This window comes from Kwoniella mangroviensis (genome assembly GCF_000507465.2).
Source record: "Kwoniella mangroviensis CBS 8507 chromosome 1 map unlocalized Ctg02, whole genome shotgun sequence".
NCBI lineage: Eukaryota > Fungi > Basidiomycota > Tremellomycetes > Tremellales > Cryptococcaceae > Kwoniella > Kwoniella mangrovensis.
Genome location: NW_027062534.1, coordinates 749,808 through 771,106, shown reverse-complemented (window position 1 = coordinate 771,106; position 21,299 = coordinate 749,808). Strand labels below are relative to the sequence as shown.

The 21,299-nt window shown below is 44.1% G+C and overlaps 7 protein-coding genes across 7 annotated transcripts; 4 read left to right on the top strand and 3 right to left on the bottom strand.

Moving 5' to 3' along the window:
• Positions 1-104: 104 nt before the first annotated feature.
• On the top strand, positions 105-1,349 carry I203_105377 (uncharacterized protein; the record flags this gene model as incomplete). Its single annotated transcript, XM_019144541.1, has 7 exons — positions 105-210; positions 285-580; positions 648-817; positions 882-904; positions 965-1,005; positions 1,067-1,143; positions 1,223-1,349. 7 exons carry the CDS (start codon positions 105-107, stop codon positions 1,347-1,349), a joined length of 840 nt encoding a protein of 279 aa, XP_019005876.1.
• A 411-nt stretch (positions 1,350-1,760) lies between these two features.
• On the top strand, positions 1,761-2,648 carry I203_105376 (uncharacterized protein; the record flags this gene model as incomplete). The annotated part of the gene is made up of 1 exon (XM_019144540.1): positions 1,761-2,648. The coding sequence occupies one exon, from the start codon at positions 1,761-1,763 to the stop codon at positions 2,646-2,648; it is 888 nt and encodes a 295-aa protein (XP_019005875.1).
• A 371-nt stretch (positions 2,649-3,019) lies between these two features.
• I203_105375 (uncharacterized protein) lies at positions 3,020-6,896 on the top strand (the record flags this gene model as incomplete). Its single annotated transcript, XM_065517757.1, has 7 exons — positions 3,020-3,164; positions 3,226-4,062; positions 4,123-4,410; positions 4,479-4,577; positions 4,639-5,247; positions 5,304-6,666; positions 6,758-6,896. The coding sequence occupies 7 exons, from the start codon at positions 3,020-3,022 to the stop codon at positions 6,894-6,896; spliced, it is 3,480 nt and encodes a 1,159-aa protein (XP_065373061.1).
• Positions 6,897-7,155: 259 nt separating this feature from the next.
• I203_105374 (uncharacterized protein) lies at positions 7,156-9,222 on the bottom strand (the record flags this gene model as incomplete). The annotated part of the gene is made up of 2 exons (XM_019144538.1): positions 7,156-8,913; positions 8,995-9,222. 2 exons carry the CDS (start codon positions 9,220-9,222, stop codon positions 7,156-7,158), a joined length of 1,986 nt encoding a protein of 661 aa, XP_019005873.1.
• A 492-nt stretch (positions 9,223-9,714) lies between these two features.
• On the top strand, positions 9,715-12,327 carry I203_105373 (uncharacterized protein; the record flags this gene model as incomplete). Its single annotated transcript, XM_065517756.1, has 11 exons — positions 9,715-9,984; positions 10,109-10,274; positions 10,335-10,574; positions 10,634-10,779; positions 10,843-10,881; positions 10,951-11,044; positions 11,101-11,184; positions 11,253-11,566; positions 11,641-11,700; positions 11,769-12,066; positions 12,167-12,327. 11 exons carry the CDS (start codon positions 9,715-9,717, stop codon positions 12,325-12,327), a joined length of 1,872 nt encoding a protein of 623 aa, XP_065373060.1.
• A 1,048-nt stretch (positions 12,328-13,375) lies between these two features.
• On the bottom strand, positions 13,376-15,971 carry I203_105372 (uncharacterized protein; the record flags this gene model as incomplete). Its single annotated transcript, XM_019144536.1, has 5 exons — positions 13,376-14,074; positions 14,133-15,262; positions 15,316-15,510; positions 15,587-15,646; positions 15,713-15,971. 5 exons carry the CDS (start codon positions 15,969-15,971, stop codon positions 13,376-13,378), a joined length of 2,343 nt encoding a protein of 780 aa, XP_019005871.1.
• A 2,218-nt stretch (positions 15,972-18,189) lies between these two features.
• On the bottom strand, positions 18,190-20,912 carry I203_105371 (uncharacterized protein; the record flags this gene model as incomplete). The annotated part of the gene is made up of 8 exons (XM_065517755.1): positions 18,190-18,213; positions 18,287-18,620; positions 18,692-18,779; positions 18,840-19,086; positions 19,143-19,757; positions 19,972-20,346; positions 20,557-20,789; positions 20,891-20,912. The coding sequence occupies 8 exons, from the start codon at positions 20,910-20,912 to the stop codon at positions 18,190-18,192; spliced, it is 1,938 nt and encodes a 645-aa protein (XP_065373059.1).
• Between the last annotated feature and the right edge of the window lie 387 nt (positions 20,913-21,299).

The following is a 21,299-nucleotide window of genomic DNA, read 5'->3' as shown; positions in this document are numbered from 1 at the left end:
TCGTTGTTGCCTATCTTTCAATCGCAGGATCATCTGAAATACATGATACATGATCGACTCTCAAAATACAGCCTTGTGCAAATCTACCATAGCATACACTCACCATGGCTGCTCGATCATCCCTCGTCACCCTCAGAGCAGCAGCTCGTACAGCCGTCAGACCCGCCATCGCTTCTCGATCTTTCCGATCTGCCGCCGTCCTAAGAGAAGGTAAATTCAAGATTCACGATTCATCCCATCCAGTATAATTTCACCTCAGAATGCTAATATATGTTCTCAAATAGTCAAACCAACTGCAGAACCTTCGGTAGCACCATTCACCGAACCAGCAGGGATCAATCCAGCCGAGAAGACCGCACCACTCAATTCACCTTTGCACGAATACGGTCAATACATCTTGACATGTTTACCTAAACACGTTCAACAGTTCTCGGTTTACAAGGACGAATTGACATTATACATTCCACCTACATCCGTCGTGCCCACTTTGACCTTTTTGAGGGATCACACCCAATGTCAATACAAGCAGGTTATGGATATCACGGCGGTGGATTTCCCTTCTAGAGTTAACAGGTTTGAGGTGAGTAGAAATATCGATCTACCTTGGTAGAAGCCGGTGATGTTCTGACTGAGTGTGTATATTTCAGATCGTCTACCACCTTCTCTCAGTAGCTCACCAATCTAGAATCAGGGTGAAAACCTACGCCGACGAGGTCACACCTGTACCCTCATCTGTAGGAGTATTCAATGGAGCGAATTGGTATGAGAGAGAAGTCTGGGATATGTACGGGGTATTCTTCAGTGGACATCCTGATTTGTAGGTTGACCATCGATTTCCTAGGATATCAACAGCGGAACTGATTATACCTGATTTCCTTTAGGCGACGTATTTTGACGGATTACGGTTAGTAAGAATTAATAGTTGGCTAAGGAAAAATTGTCTGACAATGTGTTTTTGTTATAGGTTTCGAAGGACACCCTCTGAGGAAGGACTTCCCATTGACTGTACGTTAGCTTTCTGGTTGTGATATTCCTTCAATCTAGCTGACATTGCATTACCAAATAGGGTTACTCGGAAGTACGATATGATGAAGAGAAGAAACGAGTTGTGTATGAACCATTGCAGCTCACCCAGGCATTCCGGTGAGTCAAGCAGCCTTCACCTGTCATTCCCTTGCCACAAGAAGAGAACGTTTGACTTACGCCGACTCGATTTATATAGAAACTTCCAAGATGGTAATTCACCTTGGGAACAAGTCGGTTCAGGAAACCCCAATGTACGACCCGAAGAATTCAAGATCCCTCCTCCCCCACCACCAAAGGAAGAATCAAAGGATCAGAAGAAATAGACGGGAAGGGAATCAATCATATTTTGATTTAGGTTTGGTTTGCATTGATATTACTAAGATGCATAGATCTGACGATTTTGGAACAAGATCCCTCCTCTTAGACTATCGAGATTTTGGGGAAATATAGTATGAGATCATATTGATGTTCATAACTTACGTCCTTTATACTGATATGACATGTCAGATATTGAACATCCTTTCTAGGCTCAAGCACAGATGTGTCATCGATGACCATGAGATTTCGACTCAGAGGAAATACATCGCAATGAGTAAGTAGGTATTATGGTGTACCCGGTATATCGATATCTATCTGAAATCATCTTTCCCTATCACTACATCATCACATCATCACATCACCCACATCCCATAACGACCAAATCTGCACCTCATAACGACTATCCCTTCATCACGATGCGTATACTCTTGTTCACTATTATCGCCCTTCCACTATGCCTCGCTATCTCTCCGCTTCCAACACCCACGATCGCCTCAGCCTCTCCCGCAAATCTCCAATCCTCCATCTACGCCTCCCCGACCGCCGCACCCCTAGTCGAACGATGCGATGAAGAACACTGTTCATTCGGAGGATCCGAATCAACCCTACAAGCCAGTGTAGTCACTTCCACTATCTTGTCTACAACATCCGTTCCATGTTATATTACCACATACATTACTAATTCAGAGACTGTTACTGAAACCATCTATTCTACTGAGATCATCACTTCTACCATGACCAAGGACGGTACAGTATTCATCATACAGTATTCCCCTACACCGGTTTTGATGAGCACACCGATCACTAGTGTCATGGAGATCACGAATACCTGGTGGTCATATTGGTTAACGTCTTCTGGAGATAGTTATCAGGTAACTTCGAAAGGTGGTGAAACCATCTATGGAGGAGATTCAAATACATATACACAGCAAGGTGACGGATGGAGTGGTAACGACAACAACGATGGCTGGAGTAGTGATGAGGTCGGTGGATGGTCAAGCAAAAGTAATGAAAATGGTTGGGGTAATACAGACACCGGATCAGCATGGACACATGTCAACAACAATAATGCTGTTTCTGCTACGTCTATCCCAGCTGGTGGCGTTACCGTGGCAAATAACAATGGATGGGGTACCACTGGATCGAATGGTGTTATGGGCACTGGTACAAATTATGATGGATTGGCAAATTGGAATGGAGGATCAAGTAGGATCTCGAGAGCGAAAGGGTGGGGAACGAAAGTCACTTTGACTATAGCTGTGGCTATGGTAGTAGTCTGGGAGATCAATCATTTCTTCCTATAACATGTATACCATTTCCACTCATTCCTTTGATCTGTGTAAATATAGTAATATAGTTCTTATATCTCTATGTAGACCCCAATTCAATGACACATGCATTTACTCTGCTCAGCGTTGTTTTATAGAAGATTAAGCTTCACATCTCGCATTATAGCGTCGTTTACCGGTTATTCGTTGTTCGCCACTCAATGGACGCACGTCAATGTGACACAGTTTCAGTTTCAGTTGCAATGCGTCATCTTTGCTTGACCTTTCATCTCTTCACTACTCAATTCACACATTGACATTCCGTGACTTGTTCATTACCATTCTGGCCATCCCAAGTATCCCGATCTTAGCCTCACAAGCATTGATGCTGAGGTGTATCCGCCGATATGTGGTCACCCGGTCTCATAGTCTCGATAGTCTTAGCCGCTAGATTCGGGCTATCTCAACAGTTGGCCTTCTCATCAAGCTACAATGAACCTCAGAATTCCTCGCACCAGCAACATATACCTCAAATCGATCTGACTGATGATGGTAAGCTACGCCTCATCCATACTAGCCTACTACTGTATACTGATCGAAGCATGAACATCAGATATCTCCACAACAGCAGAATCCATCGTTTCGATCCTCTCTTCGTCCTCGCAGCACACCATAACCCTACATTTACTCCAACGAGCCAAATGTATACCTCTCTTAGCACATATAGGTAATGCGACGGTATTCGCACCTACAGATCAAGCATGGAACGATTGGGCGGATAAACATAAACCTAAACCCAAAGAACAAGGTGATAGCGACGATGTGGAGAACGATGGTTGGTTGGGAGAAGGTGGATTAGAAGAATGGCTAAAATCCGAAGAAGATGTCTTATCTCTTCGAATCGCTCAAGGTGAAGAGACCGAAGAGTATCAGAGGAGGTTGATGGATAATCAAAATTGGTTATTGAGACAACATTTATTATATCACATGTTGAATTATACTTTATCTCCCTCGGCATTCTTAGCTTCCTCCATCGGTAACAATATAACCATTGAAACAAGTTTGTTATACCCTTTGGATGAAGAACCAAAATTACCACCTACACCTGAACCTGGACCACCGTGGTTACCTAGAGGAGGAGAAGGTCTGTTGGGTGGACATGGACAACGGATCCGATTGGCTAAAATCACAGGCTCGGATTCGGAGAGAGGTAGCATCGGGGTAGACTGGAATGGACAGAATGGAGTTGAATTTTGGGATGGTAAGGGCTGGGAAGACAATGATGATAAACCAGACCCTAATCCAAACAAGACTGATTCGGAAATCGAATGGACATCAACGTTGATGATGTTGAATGAGAAAGAGAGGAATAAGTTGAAAGGTATTAGATACGCTAGGAATGGTGTTGTGGTTGGTATAGAAGGTGTACTGGATATCCCTCCGTCTATCGGTTAGTACCCACTTCCATTCGGTCGTTATGCTGTATTGATACATCGTTGAATTGGTGTAGAGGAAACAATTCGTACTCATCCTTCACTCAAATACCTATCTCGTCTCCTCACTTTCAACGCTCTCCCATCACCCTTACCAGATTCTTTCGCAACTTCACCTCACCTCACAATCTTCGCTCCGTCAGACGAAGCCTTCAGTTCAGCATTTGATGATGTAGAAAAAGGGTACTTGGAAGGACCATACGGCGAAGAAGGGACGGCAAGAATCTTGGCTGGAGGTGTGGTTCTGGGCGTGGGTAAAGGTCATGTTGGATGGAGTGATGCATTAGGCAATAAAAGTCTAGAAGGTGAGTTAACTGAGATTATGAGGATTCATCAGCAATCGTAGCTCATTTGACGTCTCTCTTGCTCGTAGCTACCTCTGGTTTGGATCTTCTTGTGAATTCAAGTGGACCCGGTCAACTCGCTATCAACGGTACCAATGCTCAAACAGTTGATATATTCGCTTCAAACGGTATGTGAGATGATCAACCTTTACAATGATACGTCGCTGATTCGATCGAATAACTCTATAGGTGTCATTCATATCCTGCCTAACCTTCTTATTCCCGAGAACTTCACACTCCTCAACTCGGCTGAGAAGATGCTTCTATCCCTCAATGCAACTCGATTTGTCTCACTCCTCCGATCTGCCAATCTCTCAGATGCGTACATTGGACCTTCGGGATCAGACGGTCACCGGAAAAACAAGGAAGGCGAAGGTTGGACAATCTTGGCCCCCACTGATGACGTTCTGGATATCATGGATAAATGGGACGGGGGATGGGGTGCACCGATACCACATGTTTGGGCTGCAGCCGAACAAGGCGATGTCGACGTCATCAAGGGAGTGGAATCATCGGAAGACTCGATCACCACCGATAGTACAGCGAAGAAACCGATTCAGGACGCTTCACCCCTTGCTGCATTGTTACAGTATCACATCTTACCTGGTAGACTGTTGCCTTTAGATATCAAGGATGGGATGTTACTGGGAACGGAACTGAAGGCTTCGTCACTTGGTGGTGGAAGACAGAGGTTGAGAGTAGACGTATCAGAGAGGTTCCAAAGGGATCGAAACGATTGGGAAGCTATCGGCGAAGGAGAAATCAGGTTTGGAGGAGCGACCGTGCTAGGGAGACCAGGTAAGTCATTTGTTGAGGTGTGCCTGTAAGTTGAGAGAGCTGACGGATGATTTCAGTCAAAAGCGGAAAGAGTATAATCTATCTTTTATCATCGCTTCTCTCTCCACCAGACGATGTCTTACAAACAGCCGTTTCCGATCTGCAACTATCCACTTTTATCGCTGCTGTCTACGCTGCAGAATTAGATAAAGCAGTCAAGCGTACTCCGGCTACGACATATTTCATGCCTCGTAATCGAGCTTTTAATCAATTAGGTCTGACTATGCGATACCTCCTCTTACCAGAGGGAAAAGACGAACTTCGAAAAGTGATCAAATACCATGCAGTCAACGAGATAATCTATTCACCCGATGTGGAATATGGTAAGAAGGTATATACGACCTTGGAAGGTGGAATGATAGTAGTCGATCGTACCAAAGGTAAAAACGGAAGTATATCATTGAGATCCCCAACTAAATGGGAAGGATTCGATTCGGGCGAATCATTACCTTCTAATGGTGAACTTCGTTCGGCGAGGGTATGGCATCCCGAAGCATTGACCAATACCGGCGTGATTCATACGATCGATTCGGTAGTTATGCCTTCGGATGTGAAGATTACGATTGCGAAATTGATTAGAGGTTCAAAGCAGAATACGATGGGTGATTTGATGATGCGTGCGGGTTTAGGGTGGATCCTGGAAGGCAGAGAACCGGCATCTGGTGAAATGTCTATCAAACAACTCAAAGGTCTGATCGAGGATGACGATGATTCATCTGATGAAGATGATCACGAGGATAAAGACAAAGAACCTAATGTTGAAGATTTAGCATTACCAAGTTACACATTATTGGTACCTACCGATAAAGCATTTTCACGGATCAACCTGACTCATTATCTGAATGATAAAGAAGCTTTACTTGACTTAGTCAAATTACATATCATTCCATCAACCGCATCTTCCATTTCAGCTGGTACTGGTACAAAGGACGCTGGTAAAAACAAAGAACCCATCAATCCCCCTCGGGATGGTCAACCTATCTCATTAGATGATGATCTGGTATACAAAACCCTGTTATCGTCCGATAAGAATAAATTTGGTGAATTGGCATTTAGAGCTACGGGTGATAATTCTTTTATCGTGGGTATCAAAGGTGCGAGAGGTAATGGGAAGGATATCGGTGTGGGTAATTCGGCTAGGATCGGCCAGACGGGAAGAGCTACTGTGAGATGGAAGAAGAATCATGTCAGTCACACAGACGATATTCATCTTTTTGAGGATGATCATGAACATAGAAAGCGAGGGAAAGGGAAGAAGGATGATAGAGATGAGGAAGATGAAGAATCAAAGAGATTATGGAAAGATGGTATGACACTTGGTGGAGGTGTTTTGATGATTGATTCGGTTCTGATCCCCTATCAACCTAGTTGGTTTTCCAGGTGAGTAAGACGTCAATTGCCCTTGAAATCAGGGAAGGTAAAGAGTAAAAAAAGGCTGATCAACCTCTTATCCTGGTTCGTATTTGTTCAGGTGGGGCTGGTTAGTCATCACTCTTTCAGGGATCGGAGTGGTCATACTCATAGCGGCTGTGTCGATGGGGTGGTGGTTGATGACGAGGGAAAAGGATGAGAATCAGTATGAACCGCTTGAAGGTGAAGAGGAAGAGTAGTTGTATACGATTTCAAGAGGATGGCCCTTGAATCTTTGCGTGAGCGCGCAGGGGTAATTAGAGTTAACCATCGACAGTACAAGGATTTGATTTATCATTGTGAACGTTATTGTATTTCTAGGTTTGAATCTTCATACATGCATTTAAAATACGAGTTGTACTCTGCATCGTAAAGTCAAAATATATGCACATCTATCTATCGAGGATGAACCTCGAGACTAAGCTCAAATCTATCTATGTCACACAATTTTTAGCCCATTTACCCTCCCCTCCCTCTAGCCAGAGCGTTCGTCGGACTATTCGCAACATCATTGCCCGCAGCATCTTCCAATCTTCCTCCATGATACGTATCCATATCTTCCATTTTCATCAATTCGAAATGACTTTTTCTCGGTGCATGTCCTTGTACAGGTCCTACTCCCGCCAAGGTACTTTGTCTACGTTGATGAGCCTGTGGGAGATAGTTTGGTTGTTTACCAAAGATTACACCAGCTTCAGAGGTAGTTGTCAAATCACCTTCTGAGGAAAGGTACGAATCATCCGCTATCATATGTTCGTGAGTGGAGTACGGTACACTTGATATCGTTCCTGTTCCCGTATGAGTATGAGCTATACTACCCGTTGCAGTAACGGTAGGTTGAGAGTATACTCCATCATCATCGTCATTTAGGTCGGATGCGAAAGAATCTTCATTATCGAATGAATCTTCTGCCGAGTAAACTTGACCGACGGGTAGATCAATCATATCAGATCCAAAGGAAGTGTTGACTCCTGTTGATCTTCTGTTTAATCTTCTCCCATCTTGCGATGCTCCGACTCCAGCCGTAAGATGATAAGTTTGGTCTTCCCCTTCTTCCTCTTCTTGTAAAACAGGTTGTAGCTGTCGATGCTGAGACTGACCACTGAACAACAATCTACCTTCACCAGGTTGAAGTTCACCAGGCATGATAGAGTATCTACCTAATCCTTCGGGAGTATCTAATCGAGGTGATAATTCCGATCCCATCTCCTCCAGCAAATCGTCAATCATGTATTTTGCTTGTTTCTCACCATCACCGGTGATACCAGATTGAACTCGATTCTGACTTTGGATATTCGTGTTGTTACCATACACATCGGCTGTATTGCTCTGTGTATGGGACGATATAGATTTCTTGCCTGGTGTTCTGGACATATCGAATATAGCTCTCGCTTTAGGTGGTAAAGAGAATTTCATCGTTACAGGAGGTGACATACCGAAAGGTAATTCTTCATCTGATGATTCTACATCGTCAATACCAGGTAAGATTGATTGTTTAGGTGGTTTTTTGGTTTTCTTCGATTTCGACATTGACTTGGCGTTGAGAGGGGTGGATCGTATATCTACTATACCATTGAAATTCGGTCCGAAAGGATTATTAGAGGTTGAAGCTGATGCAATCTTATTGGCTTTCGGTGTGATGGAGTTAGGACGTGAAGGGTGGGAAGTATGTTGAGAACGTTGAATATCTTGAGGATCAACTGTCCCAGTAGAATATCCTTCATGTTCATCTTCCTGAGACTGATTCCAATTCATACTAGGTAAAGAAGCGGATTTGGAAGTATTACTGGTACTTGTACTTCCCAAATGAGGTAGCGAATATCCACTAGGTAATGAAGGAGTAGGTAAATCACTTGATGAAAAACCACTTTGATCATTTATGAAATTACCACTACCGATCTTCAAATCATCCCTTAATTTCCTATCTAATCTGTCAAAAGGTGACTCCATTGAATGTTCCCATGATTCGTTAATCTTGGATTTACCTTTATGAGCGGTGTTTGGTAAAGGTGTAGAAGAAGTTGCAGGAGGATCGAAAATAAATGAAGAACCTGATTGATCATTGTTAGAGATTATTGAGGAGTCATCGTGGATACGTCGGAGTGTCATGGTTTGATCTTCATATTGAGCAGAGATGTCCTGTTGAGAAGGAATTGAAGGTTCTTCCAGACTTGTGGTTCGGATCGATGAAGCTGCTTCGAAGAATGATCGCCAGAACTGTAAATGGTGCCAGTGGTCAGTGTATTCCACTGTCATCAAGTCATAAAACTTTATCAAATCAGAGGTTGGACGACTCACCTGAGCAGCCTCCCTCGTGGGTTCACCAGCAATAGCAAATCGCTTTATCTCCGGTAATATCCTACTGGTCACTATCTGATGGAATCTGGCAAAGTTCGCATCTATCTCCTGGAGTAGTAAAGTGTTGAGTTGATCGATCTGCTCAGTCTGGGCTGAGATGGGTGCATTGGGATCTATGCCTGGGATGACGTAGAAGGGAGGCGAGAGAAGGGGGTTTGGACCGGACATGTTGAGTGGAGATATGAAAGCCGGGCTCAAGCCCTCTCGATCGGTTGATCGGTGATTCAGAGGTGGATCTATCGATAGTCTGATGACTTATATCTCTCGTGCGATGGTATTTCGACTTGGCCTGGTGTGATGCATGTCCATAGTCTATATGGTGAAATGTCTCTTCAAGATGTCATGGTCATTCATGTTCATGCTGCATGTTCATGTTGTCAAAATCAGAAATCAAGACGCGACTGGATCAGATCAACGCGTGATGACGATCTATGATTATGTAATAGGGCCACGTGTTGTAGCTCGGTCGGCTTTATCAATTGATATCCGAGATGAGCAATCTCATTCTCAATCCCATCATTCATGTTGGTTTGGTTTCCTTTTCCTTCAACATCTCACACGAGATAGAGAACGGGTACAACAGGATAGACAAGACAGCAAATTCACATTCGCCCTTGAGATTGATCCGACCGAAGGGCAATTTGACATCAAGCCACCACCATGTCCGCAACGATGGTAGCTGGCCCATCAACATCGACATCTTCCTCTTCAGCAAACCTCTTCGCTCGACCCGACACTTCGATTTGCTCGCACCTTTCTTCCTTGTTGAGCTCTCCTTCACACAGCAGTCAGCATACACTTGGTACTCAAGATGGTTCCAATGCCTCTGTACCACCGCCTGCTACTGCTATGAGGAAACACGAGGTGGAAAAGCGGTTTACCGAAGCGGTGAGATGGGGTGCTTTGGCAGAAGGTGCCAAGCGAAGGAAGGTAAGTGTATTGAATTATCCACGCAGAGATCGACACTCGCATTCGCGAGATTGACCTCATGTCTCTGTTGCCTCTCTTTAAAGAGGACATCTTCAAGCTGACTTGGTTGTTATCCTTTACGCAGACAACCCCACCACAGTGCCACACCTGCTCAACGACCCTTACAAGACCGTGGGCATGTCTGACTTGCTCATACATCGGTTGCCTACCTTTTACTGGTGTTTTTTCTTCTTCCTCAAAGAATTGTATGCGTAATCATTGGCAACAGAGTAACGGACAATGTGGATTTGGTTAGCTATCTCTTATTGAGCGTCAGCGCGAGAACTCAGCTAAGCATTGTATCTTGATAGCTGTTGATCCATCCTCCGGTGCTATCTATTGCTCATCATGTTCCGATACAATATACCCAGATCAATTCGAATCGATATTACGCGTAGTCAAAATACGCACAGAGGAGATGCACGATAAATCCCGTGAACCTGGTGCGGTCGGTGGAGGGAGAGGCAGAGGTCGAGGTCCGTGGAAAGCTTGGAATCCTAGTAATATGGTCAAGATTGAGGAGAGTGAAGTTGCCAAGAGCTCTTGCAGAGGTGAGCCTGACTGATCCGCTTCATCTGACATATATGCTCATGCACCGGTGTACAAATAGGTCTACGTCCTTTACTCAACCTATCTCAGACATGTTTTCTTTCCGCCATTCTCCAATCACTCATACATAATCCTCTGCTTAAAGCGTATTTCCTCTCTGACAAACATAACAGGCATGTATGCCCGAATGGATCGAAGGGGCTTAGTGTGGGGAAACCTTTTCTTGGAGCAGAAGCACCCAACGGTGCGCCTGGTATTGATCGAGAGAAGGGATGTATGTGCTGTGAGATGGACAGGGCTTTCGAGGAGGTAAATCCCAAAATCAGCTAATTGATCTTTGTTTCCGAAAGGGATCCGCAGCTGATCTAGCATATGTAGTTCTATAATGAAGATAATTCACCTTATGGGCCTATAACGATGCTTTATGCTATGTGGCATGCCAGTGCAGAGCTGGAAGGATACGGTCAACAAGGTGAGCATTATCGTGCATCACTGTTTCTCATGCTGATGAATCTCAACTTATTGCAGATGCGCACTCATTCTTCCTCGCTGCGTTGGATCAAATACATGCTCATGCGAAAGGACAGCTGTCTAGCTGCAACTGTATCGCTCGTAAGTCTCAGCTGTCTCACAAAGCTTGTTGCAATGAGTCGAACTGATTGAGTATGCTTATATTTCAGATCAAACATTTGCGGGATCTCTGCTCTCATCTGTCACCTGCTCATCATGCTCCCATACTTCCTCGACTATCGATCCTATATTAGACATACAATTGGATTTCCCATATTCCCCTTTATCCGGCTCATCAACAGCGACCATCACCTCGAACGCATCCACCTCGTCGTCCGAGGGCATAGGAGGTGGTTCGAATGGGAATTCTCAATTGACTCTTGCCGGGTTGCTCAGGAGGTTCTGTGCTAGTGAGACTATCGGTGGGTCTGACAGTGGAGGTAAGGGGTATGAATGCTCCAAATGTGGTGGTGGACCTGGTACCGTGAGTGTCATGACGAAATATCATGTTTCTGCATGGCATACTGATCATTATTACATTTTCCTTGTTCTGTTCAGCACGCAACCAAGAATCTGACTATCAAGAAACTTGCGCCTGTCTTGTCATTCCAGCTGAAGGTGAGCGATCAGCTTATATACACTGGATGTGAACATGATGATGATCGCAAGCTGACAACTTGAAACAGCGCTTCGCACACATGACGACCTCTTCATCCAAAATCGAAACTCACGTCAGGTTCCCTTCCACACTAGATATGAGACCTTACGTCGATACACCATCACCCCCCGGATCGGCATCGGCGTCTCAATCAACCGGAGAAGATATCAAACCTACAATAAGAGAAGAACAAGATATCTTACCTGATTCTCTATTCATGTATGATCTGTTCGCCGTTGTTACTCATGAAGGAAAATTGGATAATGGACATTATTGGGCGGATGTAAGAGAGGGTGAGGAATGGTGGCATTGCGATGATGATAAGGGTGAGTTCTCCACCTATCATCTTCAAATGACAATATCACAAGACTTATTTAAAGATGAACAACAAACTGATTTCTCATACTTATCGTATCATGTTAATAGTGACACCTACAACTCTATCATCAGTCCTAAGTCAAAAAGCCTATATGTTATTCTACGTCAAACGGTCATTAGCGTACGCTCAACCAATGTCTAAATTATTGGGTACGACAGCTTCGACAACTTCCCTACCTACTTTGAACAATATCAGTTCTAATATTTGATCGAAAAGAAAAGAAAAGAAAAACGACTGCTTTCGCTTTCTTGATCTGATGGGATTGGCATTGTCTGTCTGTTGGAATATCGTTCTTGTCGTTATCATTGTAAATTGGGGGTTTTCCAGAGATCAGAGAGCATCATAATCATAATTTCTTGGATTTTTCGTTCAATTATCCAAATACCAACATGAGTACGGTACAATACATAATATCATAGATTATCATATATCATATATCATACGTATCCCATATCCATGTTCTTCTTATTCTTGTAAGAATCGCGAGAATGTGAGATGTAATCTTGAACTTTGAACAAACGATGCATCATCTACAAAGAGAGAAAGTAATCAACGAATATCTCCACATGGTCGGTCTTTCGAAGCACAATTCCAAGCTTTTTTACACTATTTACGATGTGCTCTATCTTTGATCAATCAAAGGAATTGACATCAAAATGTATTTAAGATGGGATGTTATCCAATCTTACTATATGAATCGAAAAGAGGTCTTTCTACAAATCAAGTCAAATCCAATGACAGCCCCTGGTCCTCCTTCTACTTACTCTGTATCTAGATCTTCTCTTTCCCTTTTCCCAGGAATAATAAATCCTCTCCTCACTCCAATATACTATCATTTCGTCCTTTATTTTTGGAATATTGAGCGTAGAGTATAGGTATCAGTCGGACATTGACAAGTTTGAGAATAACACAATTACATTATTACATTTTAAGACAAAATGGTGTAGATCTAGATCAATTTCAAATTTCAATTGATAGTTAAAGAAGTAGAAATGCGAGATTCAAAATAAGAGAATGTCAAAACCACAAACAGTGAAAGAAATCAAAAGATGACAAAAATCCTTATGGACGAATCGCTGTACCACAAAATAATAAAAATCAAAAATCAACGAGAAGACGATTAGGACCCCCAAAATATATAATACTATTGTTAAATCGTACATAGAACACAGAACGATCGTATTCAAACTCATTTCCGAAATTTGAGAAAAGATAATTCAAATTTCGCAACAAATATTTGAGGTGAAGTAGAATATTTATTTCCAATGAGATCGTCCATTATTACTTGCCTCAAATCCTTTCATCCCACCAAAAGGTTGACTTGAATATCCATGTTTGAGTCCATCATGATCGGAAATAGTAATATCACCGTCGATAGGACTGTACGTAGTTGCTTTCTCGCCATAATCCGTAAACAGGCTGTATCCTGAACTTGAGGAAGTCGACAGGCTAAGACTCATCGTACTAGGTTCACTCCTGAGTAGAGAAGACGCGAAACTTGATTCGGCCAAAGTAAAAGGCGGCATATCTTCCCATTTCTCTGTGCTTGAAATTGAACTTCGCGTACTCGGAGTGTTATTTCTTGTAGTCGAAGTAGGAAAGGTCCTTTCCGCACCGATCGGAGCAGGAGCAGCGAGAGATTGATGTCTTGCGGGAAGGGGAAGAGGATGATCATCTTCGACTCCTTCGGCGAGGGCCGCAAGCTGTTGAGGTGGACAAGAAGATCTTCGTGGTTCGGATCTAGCTTGCGAATGGGCTTGTGAGATTCCCGAAGCTGTACCTCTCGCGTGGGGTCGAAGAGAGATAGATCGGGTAGGCGAAGGGTAGATGATACCGTTATTGGCTTCGTAATCGTGTGGAGGATGAGTTATCATCCCTTCTTTGGCTGGTGAAGAGGTACGAGCAGCGTTCTGTAGATGTCGAGGCAGTCGAAGTTCTTCAACACCATGAGCGTACTATACCCCAAGATTCATGTCAGCGGCGGTGAGAGTGTGATTGAAGAAATCAACTTACTTGACATTGCCCTCCATACTTGCATTTACCCGTTTGTTGCCAGATAGCACAGAGTTCGGTTTTGTAGAATGGCGAGATTCCAGTGGCAATTGTTTCGGATGAGGCAGAATGATTTGTTCGAGGTTGGTAAACAGATGAAGGTGGTGGGCATTGATCTGGATGACCTGAACCTCTTTGGTCCCAGGAATGATCAATGACTCGCATATTTGCCATCGAAGAAGCGTGTTTGATGGATTGATAATCTGGAGAAGGTCTTGGGGTAGGATCGTAATCGGGAAGTCGATTGTTGATGGGTTTAGTGAAATAATCAACTTCTTCGGTCGATCCAGGAGGAGTGAGCATTCCAAATTCGATAGCAGCTTGATTGTTCAGTTGAGCGAACCTAGGTGGTATCTCTACTGCATTGGATGTGGCAGTAGTAGATCGAGCAAAAGGGGATACACCATTCGATCCGACTGGTAATCTTGATGAAGTGACATTTTCGAGCTTTGACCAGAGCGATTCGGGGATACCATTACCTTGAGAACCTTCAAATGAGAAGAGAAGATAGACACTCGAATCGAGATCTCTGAATCCAGCATCGTAGAGTCTTGAGCCGAGGGTAAGAGGTAAATCTTGCTCGACCAGTGCTTTGAGAAGTTGACCGTAACCGCTTCTTTTGACCGTTTCGTGATTAACTCGAGGAGATGCATAAGCGGTAATCGGATGAGGGTATTCGGTGTTATACGGCTGAGGAATCGGAATATCCTCGTCGGTATAGGGCAGCGGAGCAAGGGAGAATGGTCGTGTGATGGGAGTTCCATCAGATGTGGTGGCTGCTGGTGATGCAGCGATCAAAGAGGCGATGTATTCGGCACTCGCAAAGCGAGTAAGATCCGGAAGGAGGTGTGATCTTGGTGTGAAGGGCAGGAATTGAGCAGACGGGACCAGTGATAAAGAAGCGGAGTGAAGGTAAGATGTAGGGTTATAATAGGCTCCAGGAGTGAAGGTAGGGACACCTCCTCTCAAGTTTGAAAGGACCATTGATCGATCTCTTGCGTTGGGCAGTTGTTCTAACATGTTTCCGGTCTCGACTGGAGGACCTTCATTGAGACCTCCAGGAGGAGTGTCAACGGCAGGAGGAACAAATCCTGAGCATACCATCAGCGACATTTGAGGGTATAGCATGTGGACCAAAGCTTACCCTTGATATAATTGATGGCTCTTGGAGGAGCGGACACTCTTGCAGTAAACGAAGAGACTTTGACATTCTTCGAAGCTCGACCAGGTGTACTCCCATTGAGGTGTCTGTTGATTGCACCGACTCCAGAACCCACCAGGCGAGGTCGAGCCGATTGAAGGAGATGGTTGGGTGAATTTTGGTATGATGGACATGTACCTATGTCGCCAGAGGTATCAGCAACTGATATATCAATGCAGAGAGATTCCAATATGTAGCGAGAGATAGAACGCACCTTTGTAAGTATTGGCGGTACTGAGGTCAGCCTTAGAATCGGTCTCCGGTCGCTCAGTGACTACAGACATACAGCAATGAGATTAGCTATCATGAGAGCGGATTGGAAGTCTGTTCAGATAATCACAGTTTACAGTGGCATAGTCCACAGTCATGTGTTGTTCACCTTTGTTGGGGGTCATCGAGGATCCATCAAGGGTGACATCGACTTCACTGCCTTCGTCGTTGAATGCAGACGACGATGGTTGTCGAGACCTTGGCCGTTGAGCTTTATATCGATTTCCTGAATATGAATGATCTACAAGACTGTTGACGCTCGGATCTCTTTGTTGATGACCATGAGCGGGCGGAGTGGGAGAAGAGTATGTAGAAGTGATCGTGGCCATGATTGGGTGTTTTTTTGTCACGCTGGGAGGTGTTCACCATGATCAGCGAACCAGATAGGAAGACTTGATCAGAGATGATTAAAAGGGATAGGTGCACGGTCGGATCAAGAGGGTTCAAGGGGATTAGGGGATTATCAGATTAATGATAATGACATACCGTTGAAGGGTCGGAAGAAATCAAAATCCGCAGACTGGATGCTATATTCAAGGTGAGTCGATTTATTGCGTTGTACGATCCAACACTATCAAGATAGAATTGTCAAGTTGAGAGTATAAATGTGAAGAATCTTAATTCTGTCGAAAACAGGGTCGAAGCCGAGAGGTAATTGACCAGGTTGATAGGTTTTCGGCAATTTGATCGTGTATAAGTTTTGGTACGGTGATTTTGGTATACGGTGAATAGTGATAGTGAAGAAGTAGGGTGAAAGTGAATTCGAGATGAGTGGTATGAGTGGGTGGGCGTCGAAGTGTAATAATCGATACTCGATTTATACCAACTTATATACCAAATCGATGGGACGGTGGTGCAATGCAGTGGTATCCCGTTGTAATCTGATACAGATCGCAGAGTGCACCGCACAGACTTTAACCTTTTCAAAGGACCAGGTCTATCCGCACTCACATATACTTGACAACAGCATCCTTTGAATGTTTTGCAATAGAACATGAACATGAACAAGAACCGTATCCTCTGTTATTCCACTGACATCGGTTCATCCACTCCACTCCACACACAGCTTGATAACTTATTGAGCAAATTCATCTCCGTTCCTCCGCTCATACCCCTTGAGACAACAGCAAAGACAACCATCAGAATCACCATCACCATCACCATCACCATCACCATCACCATCACCATCATGACGTGACCCTTGATCATCCCACACATCAATGTAAGAGGATGTCTCATCAACAAATCTTTCAGCACTAGCTCACCATCAAAATAATCAGATTGATCAGCGTTTTAGTTCCACCTTACTTGTTCCTTGTTTACGCATTGGCCTTCGAACCTTGACTTCGGTCTTTCGCCTTTTACTCATTGTTCGGATTTCAGCACCACAGACAACAAGAACATTCCATCATTTTCATTTTTTTTTCAGGGACACTAAAAACATACCTTTGGACATGAGGCAAAGACGAAAAGATGGCACAAGTCAGACATTTGATTCCATCATAATCAATCTCAATCTGTTTTTGAGTTTCCGCCTAACAGAAGATTGATCTTCAGGGACGTGTGAATGTCGTACGAATTAGTACTTGGTGTTTTTTTTTCTTCTTAACTCGGACTTCTAATCAATTCGAAGCTAGTGTTTGTTGTCCGCAACATCTTGACGTAGAATGAGATCTGTACGACATGATATACTTACCTTCTAGCGTATCTATCGAGTCACCTGACTAATCGCATTACTTCCTCGCCGATATCACGGGTATTACCTCGAAATCGCTCATTTCATGACACGCTAAAACCCGGCAGAAATTATAGTCGACAAAACCTTATCAACCCTTTCCATTAGTTGTTGTTGAATCATCAGTACCTTATCTTACCATTCACCATCAATCAATGGCACAATCACACAATCAGGATTGATTCGCATCTTTATGGTTTCACTTTTTTTGCGATTTTGCGATTTTTCCAAACGATCGATCATGATGGGTTTGTACATGTCGACTGAAAGTGAGACAGATTGACTTATCTCGTCAGAGATCCTAAGATATTCTGAATTTGTCGTCGACTCTGACGAGGGATGCGGAAAGGAGGGGTGGCAGTCCGATGATCAAGTGGGGGAAAGTGGGGCGAGCCTAACGATACTTTTTGGTGGTGGATAAAGTAAGTGGGTCGTACGACAAGCTCTGGCCATACGTATGCATATTGTAGGTGTGTATCTATGAAATCAGTAACTTACCAAGTCAACCGACTAACCGCTTTCCCTTCAGAGTATAAACTCTAAAATCAACGTCATTCAATGCTGTATGGTCAAGTGTGAGTGGGGTAGCGACAGGGGTCCTTTCGATGTTGGGAAGCGGCTCATTAGATCGGATCACACCCGGCAAGAGTTTGTCAGTTCATACGTACTCTGATTAACCATATTCATCGAACTCGAATTAGTAAGATTGCTTATCAGTAAACGTAAAAAAATTCACATAATGCATGATGCATAACATAGATAAGATATCATGATCACCCTCGCCCCCACTGTCATCAGTGCTTACTCCCTGTCTAATGATCCGATAACCATCGGTACTATATCCAGAAAGACAAGTGAGCAATGGAGACACTCGAAAAAAAAATGAATCTTTGATTTATTGTTACTCACCTCGAACCTGAAATCGCTCTTCCTTCTCTGGCACCAACTATTCTCCCAATCGAAATAGTAATAACCACCTTGCTCATAATCTTCCGTTATAGCCTGAGGATTATGAGCCCGTTGGAACCATGTTAGATACTGCTTATGGAATCGCCACGATTGTCGCTTCAATTCTCTTGCCGCCAACCATTGTTCGTACGTTCCCGTCATATAGTAGAATATGTAGAAAAGTTGATCTAGATCCAGTCGAGAGTAAATCGACTTGTCCTCCAGGATGGGTAATCTACTCTGGGGATAATATGAGGGGGTCTTGATTGGATTCTTAGGGTGGTAATATCGTGGTCTATGACGAACGAATGTATATCAATACTCCGGTTTTTTTTTTGTCATTTGCTAATTCAAATCTTCACTTACGGTTCAGCATCCAGCTGTTGTGGGATATTACCATAACTTCCATCCAAAGCAGCGTTCAACTCATGCACATCATTAGTCCTTCTCTTGGCTATGAACACAGAATTTGCATATGAGCTTATATACTCAATGGTGATAACACCACACTTACACAGTTCCTTGGCCATCTCGAAGCTGTGCATCAAGTTGCCCATGACGCCCGGCTGAATCGGTTGAGGTGCCGCTTGGGGAGGCTGTTGAGCAGCTCTACTAGATTCAGCATGTTGAGGAGCATATCCTGGTGGGGCCACAGCGGTTTGAGGTGGTACAGCGGGTGTTTGCAATTGAGTAGATTGCTGTGTCGATGGGAGAGGTGATTGAGTAGCTGAAATTCCAGGAGGTGGTGCTGGTGAATGGCCCTATAGAATTGCACGGGTTAGCTGATTACTGTCGTGAAGATGGTCAGTTTACTTACATTAGCTTGACCATCCACTTGATCGGGACTTGATACCTTGGGTGGATTCTGAGCAGGAGCTGGTGTGGGTGCTTCTTCCTGGGGTGTCTCAGTCAACTGAGCAGGCGGAAGTGAATCGTTAGCTTTCGAAGGTGAAGTCTCCGGTCCTGGTTGAGATACAGCTGTCGCCGATGAAGCAGGCGCTGAACTAGCTACAGCAGCGGCAGCGGCAGCAGCATACCTTATAGGAGGTAAGGAGGCTGCTTTAGGTGTAGGTGCGGGGACAGGTGTGGGAACAGACGGGACAGGCGGTATCGATTCCGAGCTTTTTGTCTTCGTTTCCAGCGGAGCTTTTCGCGATGGCACTTTCTTGGCTGAAACGGGACTAGAAGGAGCGTCTTCGTGCGTTGTGGTGGAAGTGGCTTTGGAAGCAGGTGTACCTTTCTTCGAACTATCTTTGTCCTCTTTAGCGGGTGTTTTGGGTGCACCAGTGCTGACCGATTCCGTGACATCGGCGACTGATGCATCATCCACGTTCGATCCTTCGTCAACATGACCGTAATCATGTATGTAATCCTCCTCTTCCTGTAAGTTGAGTTCGTCGTAGAGTCCTTGATCGTAGTCGAAGTCTTCCTCCTGTGGTGAAAGAGGTGTGTTAGCATGAGCTTGAAGCAAAATGAAAAGTGGGGGACAGGTGCACCGAAGGATACTCTCATAGAGGTGTGATGATTGTATACGATTCTCGCCGTGAAGGAGGAAAAGTTGAGTCCAGTGAAGATGGTGGGCAAATCGGGGTTTACTCTCACAATCCTCACTAACGAGGAAGAAAAGGGAGAATCATCCAACTCACAGCATTAGCTTCAACGAAGTATTTGATATCTTCCTGAACGTTCTCTACGTCTTCTACAGGCAAAGTCCCATTCTCCAACATCCTCTGTACCAATTCCAATTTACTTATATGCCACTGTCTCCTTTCGTTCAACTCCTCTAATTCACTCAACCTATCACCTGAAGCCTTCTTCTTCCTTGTAGCTTGCAACGCCTCAGCTTCGGCTTCAGTCTGTTCGATCTGTCTCGATAGCTCATCGGTCGTGTTACCGACCCAATCGATCATATCCCTTCGTGCTTTCTCAGCTGGATCCAATTTCGATTTGGCGATCAGACCTTCTTTGGAGAAGGCTTTCATCTTCATCTCCTTTTCTAATGCTTTGAAACGCTCCATTTGCTGTGTAAATCAATGAACAAGTCATCAGTTACGACACTCCGTTCCACTTTGGATCCTCCTACTTCGCATTTGTTATCAAGATATCATGTTGCTACTACTCCATTTTCCCACCTATGCCAGTATCTGCCTTAAATTTCCTTCTCGACAGAACATCCCCCGCTCACTTCAACCCTCCTCAACTCATGAGATGATCATGGTCGACAAACTTACCACCTCGATCAACTTCCTATTATCCAACAAAGCATTCTTATCCTTTATGTCATTATTCCCTATCCACGCTTTAATCTGATCTCTCATCTTTTGCAATTTCTTAATCTGCGCCTTCAGGTCATTCTCAGTCTTCTCCTTCTGGGTCGAGTTCGTCGCATGACCCAGCTTGTCAAAGGTCAATTCGAACGTCTCGACACCGACAGCTACTTGTTTGAGCGTCTTGTCGATCTCGGCTGTTGGTTATACGGCATGAAGAGAAGGAAAAAACCAATTTGGTCAGCTTGAACGACCCATTTCCAAATTCAGCTTCTTTGGCAGATTGGCTGGTACCCACCCGCTAACTTCCTCATCGACATTTTGCTCTGAAATGCTGTATCGTGTAATGTCAGAGAATTGTATGTACTGATATGTGATGATATGTCTAACAAAACAGATGCAACTTGCTTGGGTATGTTGGATTGTTTCCTGCTACTCCTACAGCATAGCACACTAAACCCCGCAAATCCGGAATCAAATCTACCCCGGATCACCACACAGACTATACCATAGGCTGATGCCGAGAGTGGCAAATTACTACATCCGCCAACAATGGATATGGATCCAAGCTTGACATCGACGTTATGGATGCATGAATATGGGTGGGGAGATGCTACAAGAGGTCGCAGACCTGGGGTATATCAAGAAGGTATGTATATACATATACAAAAGACGCGCAACAAGTGGAGAGATGTACATGTGGCGGA